The 22291-nt window shown below is 37.2% G+C and overlaps 1 protein-coding gene across 3 annotated transcripts; it reads left to right on the top strand.

Annotated features, from left to right (window-relative positions):
* The first annotated feature begins 746 nt into the window (after positions 1-746).
* On the top strand, positions 747-19565 carry znfx1 (zinc finger NFX1-type containing 1). Of its 3 annotated transcripts, none has more exons than XM_023325110.1 (19): positions 747-888; positions 2393-2489; positions 4059-4783; positions 4914-5148; positions 5233-5582; positions 5676-5855; positions 6077-6183; positions 7636-7874; positions 8134-8262; positions 8481-8629; positions 8763-8906; positions 9034-9151; positions 9570-9799; positions 11703-11842; positions 13583-13715; positions 13874-14041; positions 16022-16132; positions 16279-16374; positions 16569-19565. In XM_023325110.1, the coding sequence occupies exons 2-19, from the start codon at positions 2444-2446 to the stop codon at positions 19014-19016; spliced, it is 5748 nt and encodes a 1915-aa protein (XP_023180878.1). In that variant the 5' UTR covers positions 747-888; positions 2393-2443; the 3' UTR covers positions 19017-19565. The 3 variants fall into 3 exon arrangements, with proteins under 3 accessions (XP_023180878.1, XP_005805326.2, XP_023180877.1); XM_005805269.3 differs by having other exon boundaries at positions 748-888; positions 9567-9799; XM_023325109.1 differs by lacking the exon at positions 747-888 and adding an exon at positions 2124-2142 and having other exon boundaries at positions 9567-9799.
* Positions 19566-22291: the final 2726 nt, after the last annotated feature.

The raw sequence follows: 22291 nt of genomic DNA, 5'->3' as shown, positions 1-22291 counted from the left end.
CGTGGTGTTATTCAGTCAGATGAGATTATCAGATTTTCATGCTTCGAGGATCTCAATGCAGATCACTTCCTCTACTGCAAGGCTGATAATGCTGGGAAATGTGTGCTCGTGACTTCTGGGCGACATTCATCCTTACATTCATTTTATCCATACTGTGCATTTGGAGCGGATATCTTTGTTGGACAAAGGGGAGGAGCAATATTAAATCAAGGGCAAACTGATCAAGCCATGTAATGACTGATCATGTAAATTAGCATATGAAAAACATACAAAAACCCCAGACCACCTGCTGCAAGACCAGGGCTTAGTCATGTTCAGAAGAAGCTCAACTTTGTGATGTTAAATAAAGGACCGCTGCTCTGCTCTCCGGCTACGGTGACAATAAGGATAAGTGTAAAATTGCAGCAAGGAAAGTCTTTTTGTAGGTTTTATTTTACATTTCGTATCCTCAAATGTCACATTGCAAATTTATGGATGTTTTACGATGCTTATTCTAAAATAAAATTACAATCATTCTGTAAATAGCACCAGTTTGAGATAAACAGGTCAGCAGAGTCCACCGCAGCTTCTCTAGAAATTCCGTCGTCTTAATAATCAACACTCTCCAACCTGTCCTTAAACAAACTTTCAACCAGTCAGTCACCAGGATCCAGTCAGTACCATTTGACTCAGATGAGTCACAGTTTCTTCCCCTGCAGTGTCTTCTAGGCGTGGTGTAGTTCTGATGAAACGAAAACGGAAACTAAACCGTATTTATAAAGCCTCCGACAGCTGGCGTAGTCAGATATTGGACGTCTAGCGACCGGCAGAGCTGTCTGAACCTTTTTACATTTCGACAACTTCAGTATTATAGTACTGTAATGTATTATTGAGGACATTTGAATAAAGGTGAGTAATTTTAATTTTATTCTGTATATCTATTGGAAATATTTCTAAATTATCACTTAATAAATGTTTCATTTCATTTTCGGTATAAAGTAATATCCTAAACTCAGTCACAGGTATACCAAGAACTGAGGTTGGTTCTTTATTAATACATATAGATTGTTAAGTTAATACTTATTTGGGGAGACGTTTGTGCTGGGGGTTGCTAACATAACATGCTTTGTTGTTGTCAAAGTCATCGCCGTTTCGAGAGAAAGGAAACTTACGCCAATGCGAAAATGAAGTGACTCCTAAAGAGGGCGCACTTTCCTCTGACTGAAGTTCATATTAATTCAACACAAGGACTCAAATTGAAATTATTGCAAAGAAAATGTTCTGCAAAGACCTTTTAGATTGATTTTAATTACTTCAGTATTGTGCGGGACTGAAATATACACATGCACTTTGCTCTAATAATAGAATAGAATAGAATAGAATAGAATAGAATAGAATAGAATAGAATAGAATAGAATAGAATAGAAGTACTTTATTCATCCCAGTAGGGAAATTACTTCGCAGTTACAGCATAGATACAAGACACAATAACAACTACCACTGAGTAGTAGTTGTAGATAAAATAAAAAATAAAAATAAAATATAAAATGCTGTTAATATAAAAAGCAACTTAGAGCAGTTCTTGCAAAGATTCAAAAAAATGCAGATACAGTATGTACTGTATATGTAAATATATGTACAGCAAGTGTGCCACAGTGCAGTTGTGCAAAATTGGACTGATTAGTGCAGAACAATGATTTAGCTTTTATTGTACAGTGAGATGGCATGTGGCAGGAAGGATTTCCTGTATCTGTCCCTACGACAGCGGAGCTGGAGCAGCCTATGTGAGAAGGTGCTCTGCTGTCTGTCCACTATGTGGTGGAGAGGGTGCTGTTTATTGTCCATAATAGACAGAATCTTCTTCAGCGTCCTCCTCTCCACCACAGTTTCCAGGGACTCCAGCCTTAGTCCCAGTACAGAGCCAGCTTTCCTGATGATTTTGTCCAGTCTATTAGAGTCGCTGGCTCTGATGCTGCTTCCCCAACACACAGCAGCAAAGAAGATGGCACCGGCAACAACACTGTGATAAAACGTCTCCAACATCTTACTGCACACATTGAAGGATCTCAGCTTCCTTAAAAAATAGAGTCTGCTTATCCCCTTCTTGCACACAGCGTCAGTGTTAGACGCCCAGTCCAGCCTGTTGCCGATTACAACTCCCAGGTAACTGAGAAGGACAAGCTATTAGAAAGTTTGCTTTAATTTCCTATTAAAGCAAGTTATCTGAATTATCTTATCTGACTGCAACATTATTTTGACCTTTCAAATTCCTGTTGATTCTGAGAGTGAAAAAACACATGTTATCTGTATTTCTTTGAATTTTACTTTTGGGCATGCTCAGGTATTTAATTGTTTTTAGATATTCACTTGGATGTGGCGTTCATATCTGTTTCCACTTTATTTTCTGTTTCAGAAATATCCTGTACAACCTGCATAGAAATCAACAACTACCACATGAAATACCATGGAAAAGCTGACTTTTAGGTCAGGCAGAAGAGGGACTCATAATGGTTAGTTATTTCCATCAATATACCTGTCAGAATAACACATACAGTGCAGTGCATTGAAGCACTATTAACACTCCCTCAAGAATTTCACATTTTGTCTTGTTAAAAGCACAAACTTTAAAGTATCTATTTGGATTTTAATGTTCAAACTCAAAGTAGTGTGGAGTCGTTGGAAAACAATATGTGGTTTCCAAAATATTTTACTCTGAAATGGTTGGCTCATTTATAGTTGTAAAATTTAGTCATATTCAATGTGTAAAGTCCGTCACCATCAGTTTTATTGCTTTTGCACAGATTCTCAATTGGTCTTAAGCCTGGACTTTGACTGGACTATTCTAACACATTGCCACGGATTGCTCTTAACTGTTTCATTGCAATTCAGGCTCTACGCGTGCTGCCATCTTGTTGAGAGTTTTTTTATTTTCAAGATTTCCCTGTGTTTACCTCCATCCAGCTGTCCATCGCCTCTGACCCATCTGCCTTTCCTTGTCGAAAAAACAAACATCACAACAGTCTGATGTAGTGATCACACCATTCTCAGTAGAGAATGGTGCGATTAGAGTCACAATCAATGTGTTTTTTTTTGCTCACATTGAGTTTTGCATGAAGGCCATAAAGTTAATTATTAGTCACACCTGGTCTACCACATGTTTGTTGTTTTCCCTATGGCAAACTGCAAATGAGATATTGCGTGGCCTTCTTTTAACAGCAGCTTTCTTCTTGCTCTTCAGTCATTAAGGCAATATTTATGGAGTGTGCACATATTAGTCCGCTTGTCAATAAATTCTCCCACCTGAGATGTGGATTTGGGCCACTCCTCCAAAGCCACCATAGGCCTTGGTGGTCCTTGTTGTTGTTGTTTTGTTAGTAGGTTTACAGTTGTATTATATTCTTTCCAGGTTGATGTGATGAATTGTGCAGTGCTCTGTGAGATGTTGAAAGCTCTAGATCAGGGGTGCCCAAAGTCGGTCCTCGAGGGCCGGCATCCTGCATATTTTATTTCCATCCCTGGTGGTAGTAACAACCTTTTCAGCATGTCAATGTTCTTCTTAGGCCTTCTAACGAGCCATCATAAACCAGGGAGAGAACTAAAACATGCAGAATGCCGGCCCTCGAGGACCGACTTTGGGCACTCCTGCTCTAGATAGTGTTTTACAAGGCTTAAAACTTCTTCACAACTTTATCTGTCAAATCATTAGGGTATTTTGATTGTTATGATACTTTATTGCTTATACTCTAACAAATCTTTGAGGTCTATACGGAACAGTCTTAGTCTTAGTGATAAAAAAGTAGATTTCATCAGGTAATTAGATTTTGTTCCATACAGTTTGATTTATGAGTATCAGAGTAAAAGAGGATTAATACAAATACTGTACATGCCTACATTTTCTGATTATAGAGAATATTATTGAAAACTGTATTTTCCATCTGTTTCAAAATTGTGTTCTATGCTTGTAGGTTAATGAGAGATTCAGGGAGAATGAACATGTTTGCAATGCATGATGCATAGACCCCTGTTAATTGTAAAAAAACAAAAAAACATTCACTATGTTATTATTATTCTTCTCTAAGGTCAATATGAAAATGGCCAATATGAAAATGGAGATGGACAAAGAGGACGAGGACGAGGAGGGCTGCAGGGAGACAGAGTGAGAGAGCAAGAGGCCAGAAGAAGAGCACAAAGTCAGGGGCCCAGTCAAAGAGATGTAGACAGACAGAGAGGAGGAGCGAGAGGAGGAGCGAGAGGAGGAACGAGAGGAGGAGGGAGAGGGAGAGGGAGAGGGGGAGGGGGAGGGAGAGGGGGAGGTGCTGAAAGGCTGAGACTAGGAGGAGGCAGAAATGAACAGCCAGGTGGTGCTGAAAGACAAGTAATGAGAGCAGAGGCAGCAGGAACAGGTGCAAGGAGAGGAGGACACAATGGAGTGAGAAGGGAAGGCAGAGATGGGACAGATCCAAGTCCCCGTAAACTGGGTTATAAAACACTGGAAGACCTCTCCAAACAGGAACCCTCTGTTGTGGCCATTACGCTCTCCTCAAATCCTGGCTTTCGAGTGCTGCTTGGTGAGACACCAATGAGACCAGACCTTGTCCAACTAATCTGCTTGGTGGTGAGCAAAGCCTTCACTTCAAGGACAGACAGAGGCACCCTGCAGCACCTGGCTGACATCATAAAAGAGTCAAAGTTCTTAAGCATCACCCTGCTTCACTATGTGGGAGACATGATGTCTGACTCCAACCAGACCCGCAGAGCACAATTCCCACAGCATATGGAATACATCACAGCCATTCTTTTAGAGGTAACTATTGCTTGAAACAATGTGCCACTTGCTTAAGAAAAATCATTTTTAGCAATAGGAAATTCTCCAGTGTATTTAACAGAATAAAATACTGTTACCTAATAAAATGTTTATCATCTATGCTTGTTAGGTGCTTAGTATCTTCCCCGCAAGCTCTGTCAATAAAGTGAATATGTTAGTGACTTTGCTCCAAGCCTCTATAAACACCCTGAGGGCATCAGGTATAGACTTTCTGCCTAAAGTAGAGGAAAAAATGGAAAATCTCAGGGGTCTAATAGCTCATCTCCAGGAGAGATCGAGGAAAGGTACCCTCCGTACAGACAAAGACACTTATGGTCTTCTGACTAATGCTGATGATAACGAAGGTAAGGCCTCCTTAAGATATTTCTAGTCACATGATTAGCTGCAAAATATTTCTCTGTGTTTAAGTGCTTACATTTCTGCCACAGGTGAAGAACAGGAAGATTTCAGAAACATACCACTCTACCCAACTCCTGAGGAGTTCCATCAGAACCACAAACCATTTCTCAGACCTAATCTTACTTCCCAAAGATACACAAACACCCACCTTTACCTCGATACACACTTCCGGCTGCTTAGAGAGGACTTTGTGCGACCGCTTCGTGAGGGAATTCAACAGTTGCTCCAGAACCAGATGGCCATGGGAAGGAACGATAACCCATTGAAGATGAAGCACTTTGATGACATTCGTGTGTATTTTGCCACACACCTAGTGGTGCCCAAGTGCACACAGACTGGTCTCGCCTACATTGTCCAGTTTGATGTTCAGCCACTTAAGGTGAGGCTCTGGATAGATTTCATCAGTCTCACACCAAAATGAAGACATTTATAAACAAGGCTGTTAAAAATGCTTTTATTTTTGTTCTTGCAGTTTGTGCGCTGGCAGAACTCTAAGAGGCTGATCTTTGGTTCCCTGGTCTGTCTGTCATATGACAACTTTGAGAGCTTCTTGTTTGCCACAGTGTCCGATCGGGATCCAAAATACTTGGAGAAAGGGCAGGTCCAGATTACCTTTACAGAGGAAAGTAGGGTGAAGTTGGCCAGAATACAGGTGAGGCAGAAAGACACTAGGAACAACATAACTTCCCATATATACTTCTGTGTATATATATATATATATATATATATATATATATATATATATATATATATATATATATATATATATATATATATATATATATATACACACACACACACACACACACACAGGGTTAGTATCTGTAATATAGATATACTACATCATGTCTTCTTTGTTGTTATTGTTAACAGACAAATCAGTTGTTTCTGATGGTTGAGACAACTGCATACTTTGAGGCTTATCGGTATGTTTTGGAAGGCTTACAGGAGCAGACTGAGGATGATTTGCCCTTTCAGAGGTAATGCTGTTTGTGTATGCGGAAGAGTTTTGAATTTCATTGTACTTTTAAAGCAGCTAGGATACGTGGAATATGTTTGAGAATGTTACGTGAAGAAGAAAGTACATTTGTCATGCTTTGCAAATTAACTCTTTGGTAACACTAGTTCTCAAGTGCCCTGAATGTAACCTGAAACTTTGTGGAAGCTGTTGTTTGCAAACCTTTTAAATGGAATTTAATACCATCTTAAATTTAAAAAGCTTCTGTAATAGTCTTGGTTCAGCTATGTATTCAACAACTCTACTAGCTAGGATTGTACAGTAATAAGAAAACTTTACATTGCAGTTTTATTCTATAACATCTGATTACACAAATTTTCCCCATTCATAACTTTCTTTCCATCATACAAACTATACCACTCTATACCACTGGAGAGTGTTATAGCCCATTGTATCTTGGGCTCTAGGATCTATATAAGGTATGAGCATAAATAACACTAGAAGTTCATTAAAGTGGTTGAAAATACCATTTGCAAACAGAGTTGCATCCAACCATTTTTTTGCACATTTGAAATTGCACACCTTGATGGTGTAATGATAATTGTGATTCAATGTATTAACTACCACATCAGTTACAACATATGTTGACCTCTATGACATATGAAATCATATAATGTTGCTTGCCCCCCAGGTATTAAATTCATTGGCCGTTGTAATTCTTAAATTACAAGAGCTTACAAGAGCAAAGGCTTTTTCAATTCAGGCTATTTATCTGTTTTTTTTGCAAACATCACTACTATTTCATGTTAAATGTATAAATATCCATTAGTTCTCTGGATGGTATATGGACTTTATTGTTTAGGTCATTGAGTGCAAACAAATCTTTGAACCATTTGGGGGACATATCACTAAATAGCTTTTCTCACAAACCAATTTAATCCTCCATTTCAGTATATTACATGTTTAGTAATTACAACTTTCTCCTGGGAAAGAGCTCTAAAACCTAAGATAGATGAATAATATTACTTAAAATTAGCCAATACTGCACCTGCAGATAAACAAAGTGAGAGAACTAACAATAAGAGCATATTTCTAAATGAGTGCTAAAGTGTTTTAGTAGCTATTGCTTTCATAGAAGGGTTATAGTTGTGGTCAAGATGGATCTCCTTTTGAGGTCTATGCTCTAGCAGATTTAAAGGAGACTAAGAGGAATGCTTAGGCTTATCGGTGTTGCTTTTCATTTTATGAAGAATCCTTCTTAGCACAATAATCTCCTGAATAGTCCCTTGTTTAACTTTTAAAATCATTGTTCTTAAGCTGCTACCCAAACTGATAGCTGCAAAGGAGACTCTTCTCTTAACAACAGATTTATAGAAAATTTACAACATCTTGCTACACTTACCAAAAGGCCTAATATTTCAAATGAGCCAGTCTCTTAGCATTATCCAGTTAATATGGATGTGCTTGCTTTCAGATACATTGTGGAGTGTTCAACTGATGTGCAACCACCAGCATACCTACGAAGACAGGGTGTTTATGACCTCTCACATGTTGCCAAACCTGAACACAAGAACAGCATAAGGCCCTTCAACAGCCTGAATGTAGATGCCTGGCCTGACATGGAAGAATTGGGCTTGGATGAATCTCAGATGAAAGCCTTTCAGCTTGCCCTCACCAAGGAGTTGGCAATCATACAAGGACCACCTGGCACTGGTGAGAAACCTAAAACATTTTGCTTGAGTCATAATCTATACAGCCATTTTTTTAATTCTAGGACTTAATTTGCTGGTTTTGTATAAACCAAAAAAAAAAAACAAAAAAAAATCCATTAAAGGCTCTGGTTTTATCTTACTGGAAAAATGCTACATTCTTGTTACAGAAGTTCTCAGGATGCTGCTTTGCTGTGCTAATTAATACTGAAACACAATCGTGTATCTAAATTGGTGCATTTTGTGTCTTTTCTTCCTTTCAGGAAAAACTTATGTTGGCCTAAAGATTGCTCAGGCTCTGTTGACCAATAAGGATCTGTGGAACAACCTCCATTCAGCTCCAATGCTGGTTGTATGCTATACTAACCATGCTCTGGATCAATTCCTAGAAGGTAAGCAGTCATAATGGATTCAGATATATTTTTCCAGACTGCTTAAATCTACCTGTAAAGACTAATGTCAATATAACAAATAAAATAATGCAAATATACTTGACATTTATTTCAAAAAAAAAAAAATAATAATAATCAATGAGAAATTGACATTTGAATCACACCTTAGGTCAAACAATGTTTAAGAATAATTCATCTGGTTTGCCTTTGCACCTTAGGAATTCACAAATTTCTGAAGGATGGCATTGTGCGAGTAGGAGGTCGCAGCAACAGTGAGATTCTGAAAAAGTTTAATCTGCGTGAGCTGAGCCACTCACAACATTTCAAACGCACGCTACCGACACACCTTCGTACTGCATACAATCAGGTGAGTTTTCAAATATCCTCTGAACTGTTGTGTGAGGAGGTATGGCGATTGAGCTAAAGAAATAACATATTTTAGTTGTTGTTGATTTTTGTTATTTTTTGCAATAATTTGTACTTCTTATTTATTTTTAAAGATCTACAGGCAACTGTGTGAAGAGGAAATAGTAATCAAAAGCCAAAGCTTGAAGTTAGAGTGTTCTCTCAAAGGTGTGATGCGTGAAACCTTCCTCCAGAGATTTATGTTAGAAAGACATTGGATCAATCTCAACTCCCCGCCTGTGAGTCAATAGAAAGTGAAAACTTTTGTTGTTGTTGTTGTTTTTCTTTTACTCGTGTGAAAACTGAAACAAACTGGAAACCCATATGAGAATGAGTTACAAATGTCTTTCTTGTAATGATTTGCAGATGGAGGACGGCTTTGAGATGTGGAGTAAAAAGACCCCCAATCTGATGATAGAGTGGTTGGGTTTGGGATCGACTCACTTCCAGCAGAGGGAGCCAGAGACTGCAAATGGAAATGAAGGTAGATCTTTTAAACTGTGAAAATAGCACATAGGTTTTTGGTAACTGGCATTACAACCTGCTAAATTAAATCTATATGAGTTCCATAATATTAAAATGATCATAAAGGCATCAGAAGAATTCCGTTTGGCAGCAAAACAAAATAAGTAAGCTGGGAAATCTGACAATGTCTGCATAATAAAATATACAACACATAAATATGAAAATATATGTTTATAATATTTTTAATTTATAACAGTTTTCTCTTGCTCTTTAAGTACTTTTGTGGTGGAGCCTTGTCATTTGCATTATATTGCTTTGTTCAGCAATATAAGTCATTAATAAATACCTATTATTTTATAGCATTACATTGCTGCCCAAACCGAATATTGTTTTCCTGATTCTCATCCAATATGTTATTATTGTATCCTGTATAGCAGAGGAAGCAATGGAGGAGGAAGAAGACCTCATTGAAATTGAAGAGGAGGCTGAGTTGATCCAAGCAGAGCGGATGATTGAAGATGGCTGGACAATTGGTCCCAGAGCTGGCAGAGATGACAAGAAGAAAAGGAACATGGAGGAGGATGTCAGGGAAGTGGAAGAACTGATGCTGGCTATGAACCTGGACAACGTCGACATAAGGGCTGAGCAGAAAGAAGAAGAATGGCAGGTAACAATGCCATACATGCATACTGTACATATACTGTATATATACATTTATTATAATATACAGTACAGACCAAAAGTTTGGACACACCTTTTAATTCAATAAGTTTCCTTTATTTTCATGACTATTGACATTGTAGATTCACACTGAAGGCATCAAAACTATGAATAACACATGTAGAAATATGCACTAAACAAAAAAGTGTAAAACAATTGAAAATACCCCTTATATTCTAGTTTCTTCAAAGTAGCAACCTTCTGCTGTGATTACTGCTTTGCACACACTCTGCATTTTCTTGATGAGCTTCAAGAGGTAGTCACCTGAAATGGTTTTCACTTCATAGGTGTGCGCTGTCAGGTTAATAAGTGGGATTTCTTGCCTTATAAATAGTCATGAAAATAAAGAAAACCTATTGAATTAGAAGGTGTGTCCAAACTTTTGGTCTGTACTGTACATTACAGGGTACGCTCTACCATTCACTCTATACCGGTATTGTACGCTCTACCGATTTTCCCACCTAACCTCAATGTAAGCATTGCAGATACTGCAAAAATCTGCTGATGTCTAAATGGCTTCCTGTAGCATCCGATCAGCCCAAACAGCTGCTCATGCTGCATTCAGGTACAGCAGGTACACTGGGAAGTCAAAATATCAAAACAACTCCAGTCATTTAAACATGTTTTATTTTTAGCTATGGGCATATATCCTTGTTTTTTAAGCATTATCAATTTCTTCCCATGGTTATCTATGGGTTGCGTTCTTGTTAGTGGTATTTTGAAAGGATCTTCTCTTTGAAAAAAAGCCTCTTGTAGGAGTGACTCCATTTATGTGAAGTTCATTGTATTTTCATTCTGCTGGAACTTAGGGCGGGTTTAGAGATAAGAATGAAGCCCTCCCCTATGTTCAAGGTCTTGTCAACATCCTATGAGTTACAATGCCACTGATTCAAACCAGAAATGTTTGATCCTACACTCTTTGTGAGAAACACTGAGTATAAGAAGGTAGTGACTGTTTAATTAGAATACAGGAGACCTGCGACCCAGTAGTGATATATCAGCTGTTCTCATTCTTACAAGATTTTACAAAGTGCTGTCTGAGTGAAAGTCGCCTATCTCTGCTTGGTAACTAAGATTTACAGTTAATAAGGGTAAACTCTTTTCTTTATATTTTTGTTTTTATTTATTTTTGTTTTTTCAATTTACAATCATCTATAAAGGCATTGGCTAGGTCTTCTTATACTTCTTTATTCATTAACAAAATAAAAAAAAAAAATCAATCAAATAACCAGGTAATTCTTAACGTTGTACTGTTTTAAGTTTTACAGCATAATAAATCAAATTAATTAAAAATAAATAAAAAATAACAACAAAAACATACCCAACTGTGGCTTTATATGTAAAATATATTGCCCAATGGAAAAAAAAAACAATAATAAAAGCAATTAGCATAGGTATGAACCCTTTCGGATGCTTTAGAGGTGTGCATTATTGTATGTGCTATCCTGCTCTCTAGCAATCCCAGCAGTTACAAACCACTCAAAGGATTTCTTAAGAGTTTAACCATCATTCTTCAAGCTGCAAAACTAATCATTATGTTTAATTTGAAAGTTTATTTGCTTTAATTGAGTACATCACTTAAGTGTGGTTATTAATGGAAATTACTGTTGTTGCATGATTTACTAGAGCAACTTTATTATTCCAAGTACTCCAAATAGGTTTCCCTCTGTCAAGAAGATTCCTATGTGTAATTTTATCTCTTCAAAGTTATTAACTATAGCTTTTGAAACGGTTCATCACAATGCTATTTCAGTTAATCGATAAAAACAGCCACAGAATCAAGTTAATAACTTAACTGTAATGAACTGAAAGTATGATGATAAAAGTTTACCCTCTCCTTATCTGTCCAGGTGCAAAAGCACCACAGGAAAAAGATGAAGCAAAAAGTCAGATACGAGCTTGGGAAGAGCTCGGCTATGACTGACCAGCAGGAGGAGAATGTTTTTGACGTTTGGAGTCTTAATCTGAAAGACAGATGGAGACTTTACCGGTAAATCTGCATTTCTAATTAAATTTCTTTTGTTCACCATGTAACTTTATTTATTTTTAATCACCTGTTTCTGTAATTGTTTATTTATTTATTTTTATTTTAACTGCCCTCTCTTTCAATTTGTTCAATGTCCAGCTTTGCTTCCATTACTTTCTGACCAAACGTGTGGAAGAATTATGTTCCCAGAGTGTATAATTAAGTCAAATAATATGTAAAAAAAATGATCCCACAGATTCAAGTTGTAACTTGGCAAGCTTTTAATTATTAAGAAAAAATGACTTTGGGGTCATAATGCTCATTAAATCCCGCATTATTTTGTAATTGTTTAACTACTATTTTTTTTGTAATTGAGAGTGCATAAAATCCATGCATAATCCATTAAAAAATATTTTATTCTTATACAATGATTTTTGCCCACATTGCAACTAGTTTTTACAGTATAAAAGAAACAACCCGACTTAATTGCATAGTCATAGTCTAACTTTTCATCAAGGCCACATTTCATAGTTCAAGTTGATATGATTCCCAGTGGATTGATTTGGAATTATTCACAAAAACAATGAACAGGGATCACATCTTCTGTTTTCATTTTTTGATTTTCATTTTTAATTACAAACAGTGAACACTTTTTTATGTAGACAAAAAACGGCTACAAGCTACCTCTATAGTTTGCTTTCAAAATCTATTGATCTGATCTTCTGTGGTAAGTATTTAGTTAAAAAGCAACTAAAGTGAGCCTGAAAAAAATATGTATTATTATTAACAATTAACAGGATTTGAATTCAGTCATCTTATAATAAATATTATTACTGTATCATCATTATGTGTCCATTATTTAGGTATGTATAATGGAATGAATGAAAAGGCTTAGGGAGGATCAGATGCTTATTTAAATGTGTCTAACCTACTTCCTCATTACTAACAAATACAATCCAGGAGGACAGAAAACCTAACAAAAGATAATTTACAGCTTTAATCATCAAAAATGACTTTTCTGGGCAGTCTTTTGAAAATCAAAAGCTTATTCATTTGTACCTGCTTCAATACATAATTTTACTCCCATTTGGATTTCTTTTTGATACCTGTTTTTTTTTTTTTTTTTTAGCTTGTTGTACAGCAAACTTAGACATTTCTCATACCATTTTAAATCTCCCTCAGTCAGAAGAAAAAAAAGTACTTCTTGTATTCCAAAGTTTATCTCCCTAAATCTTGATATTTGTGAAGTTGTTGATATTGTAAATATTTTTGTCCATAATTACAATATCCTGGATCTCCTATTTTTCAGTTTCTTCAGTAATTGTCAGTGGTATCAAGTCATCTTTGGTTTGACATGAACTCCTTCAAAACAGTTATTATGTTCCTGCATCATTTCTGTAATTTTGAGTTCTGATGTTTTAATTCAGCTAAAAATAAACATCATTCTATGAACTATGAATACTAAAATGGCTTCTGATGTTTCTCTTAACATTTTTCTTTCAGTATCGAAATCTCATACAAAAAGCACAAAATAACTATCTTTTTATTTTAAATATACATAACTATTCTAAAAACATGGCATCATTATTATTTATCTTCTTAAATTAAGCAGTGTACTTTGTTGCCTTTTTGTATAATCTAAATTAAACTGCAGGAGTAGTTCAAAAAATAGCCATATTATTTTAACTAACACATTAAACACTGGTACAACTTGAAAGTTTAATGTTTTCAGATGTTTTATATTGTGTTTACCTGTGTTTGCAGCTTGTGGATTTCGCGCTACAGAATAGAGGTCCGTACCAAAGCCCTGGAGTCTGAGGAGGCATATCAAAATGCAGTGGACAGAATGGCTGATGTTAAACGACAGGAGAACCTTCATGTCCTAAGGGAAGCAACGGTACAGAACCACTTGATTATGAAATAGCTGAAACACGTTTCTTCTGTAGAAATGCTGACACACCATATGAAGGTTATCGAAATAAATGTTTTTATGACCACAGAAGTTAATTCTGTTTAGCTGTGTGATTTAACAGGCTTAAACAATTTTCATTCTAGGTTATTGGCATGACAACAACTGGGGCAGCCAAGTTCCGTAAAGCTCTGCAGGAAGTACGTCCGTGTCTTGTGATTGTTGAAGAGGCTGCAGAGGTTCTGGAAGCCCACACCATCACTACACTGAGCAAAGCCTGCCAACACCTCATCCTCATTGGAGACCACCAGCAGGTACAAGCAATTTCCCAAACAATTAGTGATCTTGTTTCTAATTAATCTCACCACCACAGATTTGTATTTGCTGATGCACAGTTCTACCAAGGTGCTGTTACATAATTGAAGTTGTCCCACTTAGATGTCTGGATAAAATTTTTATTCATGGCATTGCTGTAAATGACTTACTGTGTTTGTTCTGCTCCCTATGTTCTTTGTTCCTTGAGGATATGTCAGAAATGAAATTCCAGTGGAAAAAAAAAGAAAAGAAAATTGAGCAAACCGTTACTGGAGACAGAAGAGATTTGTGAGGAGTGATATTCTGGACATCAGTAGACTATTATACAACAACTTGTCAAGGCCTGCCAAGCACATATGGACAGGCAGCCTGTCTAGCAATCTGTGGCATGTGATCACAACTACACACAGTTCTATCACGTCTAACTATTCTGTCCAGATCTCATCTTGCTGTGTAACTTCAGTCGGCTGTAAACCAATACTTGCATATATTACCCAGTTTATTCATGGATATATTTTTTTTCCGAATTGGAGTTTATCTTCTCTGTCCATGGGTTTAAACTATCTGACATCATCTGCAACTTTGTGTTTGGACTCTTGGTTTTGCAGAAACCAAACCTGAATCCATGCATGTAATGGAAGTAGCTGGCTCACACTTTCCCAGTAAAATAAGTTTTGGCATTGTTGTGCTATTCATTAATCACAGGTTTGGTGTTGAATCGAGCAGAACACAATGCTTCACATTTTTACTAGAATTTGTCTTGCCTCCTCCACACCCCTCCCACATACTGTACTGGCACAATCACACGCTGTCCTCTAGCTAAATTAGGTTGCGATTGCTTATACAGACACTTAGATTAACACTCACAGGCAAAACAGCGGAGAAAAGAAAGAGTTGAAATACACTTTAATACTTTTTATATTGCTTTTGCTGTCAATCCAACACACAAAATACTAATAATATCAACTCTAGGATTAGTGATCTTTTCACTTGTATTCAGAAAGCTTCAAACAAGTCCTCACTAAAAACCACGTAAACGATGTAATGTGATCGACCAATTATAAAAGTTATGGATGGATGGAGTTATGTGTAAGGTTCAACTGAAGATGCCAGCTGAGTAAATAAAATTGTTCATGCGGATCTTATCACAGCTGACACGAGAGGCTTAACTTGATTTAAACAAAATCAGTTTAAGCAATCAGATAAATTGATCCAATTTTATTCAAAGAATAGTTCTCAGAAAAAACAAAGGCACGGGACATTGCATGGCTCAGTGGTTAGAGCAGACACCCCATACAGAGGCTACAGACCTCAATGTGTTCATCCAGACTTCGACTCCCGTTCTTTCTTCCTTTGCTACATGTTTTTTCTCCCTTCTCTCTGCCCCTTTCCTGTCAGATTATTGTCAAATAAAGGCCATTGGTGCCAACAAAAATCTGTAAAACAAAAATACAAAGGCACAAGAAAACAGATAATTTAACAATCATGCGAGAAAACACAATACTACGTAAAAATAAAAAAAATGGATTTGACAAATGATTTATAATTGTCTTATAAACTCTAAATCTTAAGGCAATCATTACTATGAACAAGGAATGGAGTGAAAAAATAAGAATGGTAAAAATATTTAAATTCTACTTTAAAAATGTATTTTAACAAAAAACAAATCAATAAAGTAAAACATAAAATTATATTTGGCTTCAGACAAACTCTAGAATATCTGTATATATCAAATATAAAATATAAGTAGTGATAATGGGATGAAAAATAAATTAAATGTGGAACAGAGCCCACTGAAAAAAAAAAAGTCTTAAATTTGATAAGCAGATCAAGAGGAGATATATGAATGGAAATAATACAGAACTTGTCAAGTTTAACTAAAATCTAAGTAGGAAAGATATAGAAAAACCCTTGAAATATCAGGAACTAAAAAGTGTTCAAGAAAAAATTTACAAGTTATTTTCTTTATCTTTTTCTAGCTGAGACCCAGTGCCACAGTTTTTGAGCTTGCTAAAAACTTCAACCTGGAAATGTCTATGTTTGAGAGACTGGTGAACATGGGACTGCCATACGTGAGACTCAACTATCAGGTTTGTTTTTCTCACTTTATTATCTCATTTCTGATGTAAATGAAACAAAAAACTAGCTGAAGAAAGCTAGCTGAACTTGATTTTGAAACAGTTTTCAATACCAGTTGCAGTGTGATCTGAATTTTTGTTTGTATTTTATTCTTCAGCATCGTATGAGGCCGGATATTGCTCGTCTTCTGACCCCACACATTTACTCTGCATTGGAGAACCATCCCTCTGTATTTGAGTATGAAAACATCAAGGTACTGAAGCATTTTTCACTTGCATTAATATTTATGCTTAGTTGAACCCATAAACATATGATCTCTCATCCTCATGAATAAAGATATCTGTAATTTTTAGGCATTTTCTACAATTTTAAGTTGAGTGAAACTGACATGCAATGTGCTGTATACTGGGTTGTATCATAAAATTTGCTTTGCTTTTAATTTAACAGGGCCTGAACACAAATCTATTCTTTTTGGAACACAACCACCTAGAGGAAGAGATCAAAGATGGAAGAAGCCATCAGAATATTCATGAGGCAAAGTTTGTTGTTGCTCTGTGTCGGTACCTCCTCCTCCAAGAGTACAAACCAGAACAAATCACAATACTTACAACCTATACCGGCCAGCTTCACTGCTTGCGGAAACAAATGCCTGCCAGTGACTTCTCGGGGGTCAAAGTACACGTGGTAGACAAGTATCAGGGCGAAGAAAATGACATTATTTTGTTGTCTCTTGTACGTAGCAACCCACGAGGAAAAGTTGGCTTTTTGAACATTCCCAATCGGGTCTGTGTAGCTTTGTCACGTGCTAAGAAAGGACTTTACTGTATTGGCAACAGTGAGATCCTTAGCAGAGTTGAACTGTGGAGCAACATCTTCCACACCTTGAGGGAGAAGGAGCAGATTGGGAGAGCTCTGACGCTGTGCTGCCAGAATCATCCAAATCGACAGATCAAGGCTTCTAACGCGGGTGATTTCAATGATGCACCTGAGGGGGGATGCACCCAACCTTGCGAGTTTCGTTTGGATTGTGGCCATGTTTGTACTAGAGCCTGTCATCCTTATGACCCAGAGCACAAGGAGTTTAAATGTACGAAGAAGTGTGAGAAGATCTTATGTGATGAGGGACACAGGTGCACACTCACATGTCATGAAAAATGTCCAAAGAAATGTCTGGTGAAGGTTGAGAAGATCATACCTCAGTGTCAGCACACACAAATGGTTCCTTGCCACCAGGATCCAGGGACATTTATATGTGAGAAGCCTTGTCAGAAGCTGCTTCCCTGTGGACATCACTGCGATTCAGTCTGCGGAAGCTCTTGCAGCACTAGGTGCATAGTGACAGTCCCATTAAAGCTTCGTTGTGGACACAACCAGCCAGGGCCATGCTTTTACAAATCAAGCAAAGAGCAGCCTGAATGCAGGGTACCATGTAAGCACCAGTTAAAATGTGGGCATGACTGTCGCGGTACGTGTAGCAAGTGTTACCAGGGGCGCTTCCACGCCCCCTGCCCTCGACGATGTGAACGTCTTCTGATCTGCTCTCACAAGTGTACAGAACCTTGTACCCGTGATTGCCCACCCTGTCAGAAACCCTGTGAGAACTGCTGTGTTCACAGTAAGTGTATGAGGGAGTGTGGGCAATCATGTGCTCCTTGCATTGAGCCCTGTAACTGGCAATGCCCTCACCAAAGGTGCAGTAAGCTTTGCCACGAGCCATGCGATCGTCCACCATGCACTGAACCTTGTAAAAAGACCCTAAATTGTAGCCACCCATGCATTGGTCTTTGCGGAGACAAATGTCCAACCAAATGTCGCCTATGCGACCATGATGACGTCGCAGAGATTTTCTTTGGCACTGAAGATGAACCCGATGCTCGGTTTATTCAGCTGGAGGACTGTGGACACATCTTTGAATCCACAGCTATGGACCAGTGGATGTCTGAAGTCAACCAGGGACCTGAAGAGCAGCAGGTAGCAATAAAGCTAAAAGAATGTCCCAGGTGTAAAACTCCAATACGTAAGAATCTGCGCTATGGATCACATGTCAACCGCAGTCTGGCTGAGATAGAGATGGTAAAGAAGAAAATAAATGGAAGAGAGTCTGATATTGAGGAAAAAAGAAGGATTCTTAAAAATCAGTGGGTTGAAAATCTGAACATTTGTCAAATATATATGCCAAAGGAGGATAAGGAGATCCAAAAAAACCTTGAAAAAACTTACCTCACGGCAAGTGATCTGTGGATCCTGGAGAACAAGATTGATTTTCTGATAAGAATTGCAAAACTTCTAAAAGTTGAAAAAGGAAAAATGTTATTCACAGATGGTTCCAAGTTTCGACAGTGTGTCAATCAGTTCATGTCATGGCTCAATAACACAAGCCAGAAGTTCACAGATCAACAAGTCTTTGATTTGCAGAGAGAGCTACAGAGACTCAACTTACTGGCTGAACTCAATGTCCGCTGTCACATTGCAGACACAAAAGACCAGATGAGGAAAATGCAGTCTGAAGTTCAAGAAATCAGACATGCTTTGGAAATGCCTGGCCAGTTCACTGATCAAGATCAGCTAAATGTGAAAGAAGTCCTGAAGAGTCTGGATGAAAAATTTCCAGCCACAGGCTTAGGGATCAGTGAGGAAGAGCGAAAGATGATCGTCTCAGCAATGCGAATGCCTCCAGGCCACTGGAACAAATGTCCCAATGGTCATGTCTATGTCATTACAGAATGTGGAGGAGCTAATCAGAGAGCAAAATGTCCTGACTGCAAAGCATCTATTGGTGGAGAAAACCATACATTGGACAGTGGCAACACAGTTGCCACAGAAATGGATGGCTCCCAGCATACTGCCTGGTCTGAAGCTAATAATCTACTCAACTTTGACCCACTTGCCTTCTAAAAAGCAGTGACGTAAACTTCAGATATTGCATTTGCCCAAATGAGAAAAACTTAATACTTGTATTAAGATCTATGTTAGATAAGGTAGTAAATAGTCTTCACAAAAGTCAATGAATAATTCACAATCTAACATTACTCTTGCATAGAATTTATTTCTGAAAAAAATATGTCTTTAGGTTTTAATTTTTTTAACCGAAAGAAATTAAGTTTAAAATGCCACGGTAGCATTAAGGTGAAATGGGGTAGCATTTTAACATTTGCTCCTGCAAAATCACAAGTTGTTTTGTTTTAAGAATATGCATCTATATAAGTTGCTTAAAAAGAGATGAATGAAACATTTAATGCCGGAGTGTAAAGGATGATTTTTATTATGTCAGTAACATCTGTCATGTACCCAAACAATAGGTGGCAGCAGAATACTGTACAACAAAAAAATTATACATAGAGGAGTTGTTAAGCATGTTTGTTCATATGAAAAAAAAATGATTCATGTGATTTCTGTTTTCTTTTCTATGTATTATGTTCTTGAATAAAAATTATTTTCTGAGATGTAGGTAACGCAATTCCCAACAAGAGTAATTTTTTCTTCATCCTTTTTCCAATATTTCCGTGAACTAGTTCCAACAAGGGGTAAAACATTTGTGTCTTTGCCTCGATATCATTGGCAATGAAGCCAAAGAAATAACCCTGAAATAACTACCGTTCCTCTTCACTATGCACGACTCATATTCGCTGAGTTTCATTTTGGTGTCTTGTACCAGCTTGCATCACTTTATTATATGATGAATGTGTCCCTGTCACAGGCACAGCTCTGGTGCAAACTTTGCTATCTGAAGGTGGGGGACAACAAAAATGTTCTGTCAGGGTAGCGTTAACAGTGAATAAACTTTAAAAGCTGGCCACTCTTTTAGTATTTATAGTGTTCAAGCACAGAGTTGAAGGAAAGCTGGATGAAAGGCGACGCTGGAGGAAAAGGGTAATATCCTACAAGGTGGACTGACTCATTTATCATGCCATGTGGCCTTAAATATGCTGCTGTCAGTGTCCATGGGTGTGCTTCTCCAATAATAACTATCAAGTTACTCTAAATCTACAATTTTAAAGCAAAATAGGTAGGATTCACATTATACTTTTTTTTTTAAAAAGTGAAATAACAGAATTTTGAGATATGAAAAAGCACCATTAGGAACGCACTCATAATGTTTGTCCTTTGGTAAAATTGTTATACCGTACTTTTTTTTTTTTTTTTACATTTTCTCATGTCACAACCAAAAGGTTATATTAATTTTCTCAGGATTTTATGTGCTAAGTAGAAAGATTTGAAAGGAAAATTATACATTTTCAAAACCATTTTGTAAATAATAAACTGAAAAGTGTGATGAGCATTCAATATTTCTAAATGAAACTCATGATAACTTATATAAACAATTCTAAGTTTTGATCATTCTTTCGAGCATTCTTAAATTCTGTAAAAATCAAAAGGAAATGACAGAACTGCAAACTTGCTCTGTACCTACAGAATTGTATTATTCTGAGAAGAAGCCGAAAGGCCCAGGGTAAGTCTGCAGGAGTTGTGCTCACAGCTCAGAAGGGAGAATTTGTTGACTGGCCGTCTTTTACTGATGTATTCACAAATCCAGCCTTCATGTAAATGGCAAGAAGAAAGCCATTACAACAGAGACAAGGTAGTAGAGTTGGTTGATGAGATACAGTTAAATGCAGGTTAAACAAACTAGGCATAGGCTGTAGTGGGCCTTCTTTGGATTGAAAAAAAGTGTAAATAACTCAAAATGCCACAAGGGAGGCTTGTTCCTGCTTTTAATATAGTCACAATAATTATGTTTTTTAAGAATCTTTCTTGCTAAGCCACAACCACCCAGAACTGGAGCTTGTCTGGAGGGAGACCAAGTGGCAACAGGAATCCAGTAAAGGCCAAGTACCCAGGGGTACCCAGGTACTGACTCTGGAGTTCTGCCCTGAGGCTGCAGAAACCACACGAGTCCTTGAGAGCCATTTTGGGGCACCCACACAGGAATAATTTTATTCACTAAAAACAATCCAACCAAATTTCCAGTCAGTTCTTATTGTTACACTTAAAACACCTTACTGTCACTTTGACCGGCAGAGGCTCTGTGTTTAGGAAGGAGGCAAGGCAACAAAATGCAGTCGCGGTAGCTTTATTTGAAGCTGCAGATCACACCAACACCAATTTTCGCAGATGAAGAAGCCGGCTTTTATACTTTGGGCAATTCCAACACTCATACCAGGTAAAGGGGTGATAAAAACAAACAAACAAACAAAAAGTATTATTTACACAAACCTAACAAAACAATAAATGGTACCAATAAATATTTACATGCATGCAAATCTTTAGGACTAAAATAAGATCAGTCAAATAATAAATTTAACTTAATATAACTCCTCAGAATATTACCCCTATGCTCCAGGAGCTTTTTAGCAGCACTTGGAACATTTATCTCCCTTTGCTGCTCCACCCTGCTGAGGAGACACACCCAGAGAGGTAAGTACTCAAACAATTAGCCTCAAATTAAACCAATAGAAATGATCAGAAACAAATGGACATTTCCCACACATTCTCCCCTGTACAGGAAGGATGGCCAGTCCCTCAGCCTGAAAGAATGATTAACTAAATGTCACAATGTAACTGAAATAAAGAACTGAAATAAAGCACTTGTTCTCTAAATAAATTAAACATAATATAATACCAATCATCATTTATTAGGGATGGAACCCCTGGTTTCCATCACACTTAAAATAAACTTAATTCAGATTGAAGTTAAAAAAAAACAAATCCCACTTATTTTTATTCGGTTTTCTTTCCTAAAGCTAAAATCTAAGTACATATCAAACCAGAGATTTTTGTGCACCATTACTACTCTATTACGTATGTTTCAAAAACAAAAAACATTCTCTCCCATTATTCTGGCTTACAGGAGATATACTGTAAATAATTTGGGTTAATTGTAACTGACCTAAAACAGGATTTTTTTTTTTAGTGTCACTTATTATCAAGCTGTGGCAAAAATGAGTTGAATATAACTTTATGCAGTAACGTGAAAATATAATATGGTTTCCACTATGCATTTTTTTCTGTCTCCTGATCACATTGGGAAATAACAGTGGCTGGTGAAACGGTTCAGCTCAGTCTGAATAACAAGTTAATGTATGCATAAACGTATTCTCAAATGGATGGCTAAAAGTTATAAAGTGTGTCTCTTTTGACAACCTAGAGTATTGACAATGGCCAGAAAACAA

The sequence above is a fragment of the Xiphophorus maculatus genome, chromosome 20, assembly GCF_002775205.1.
Source record: "Xiphophorus maculatus strain JP 163 A chromosome 20, X_maculatus-5.0-male, whole genome shotgun sequence".
NCBI lineage: Eukaryota > Metazoa > Chordata > Actinopteri > Cyprinodontiformes > Poeciliidae > Xiphophorus > Xiphophorus maculatus.
This window is presented reverse-complemented; position numbering and strand designations above follow the sequence as displayed.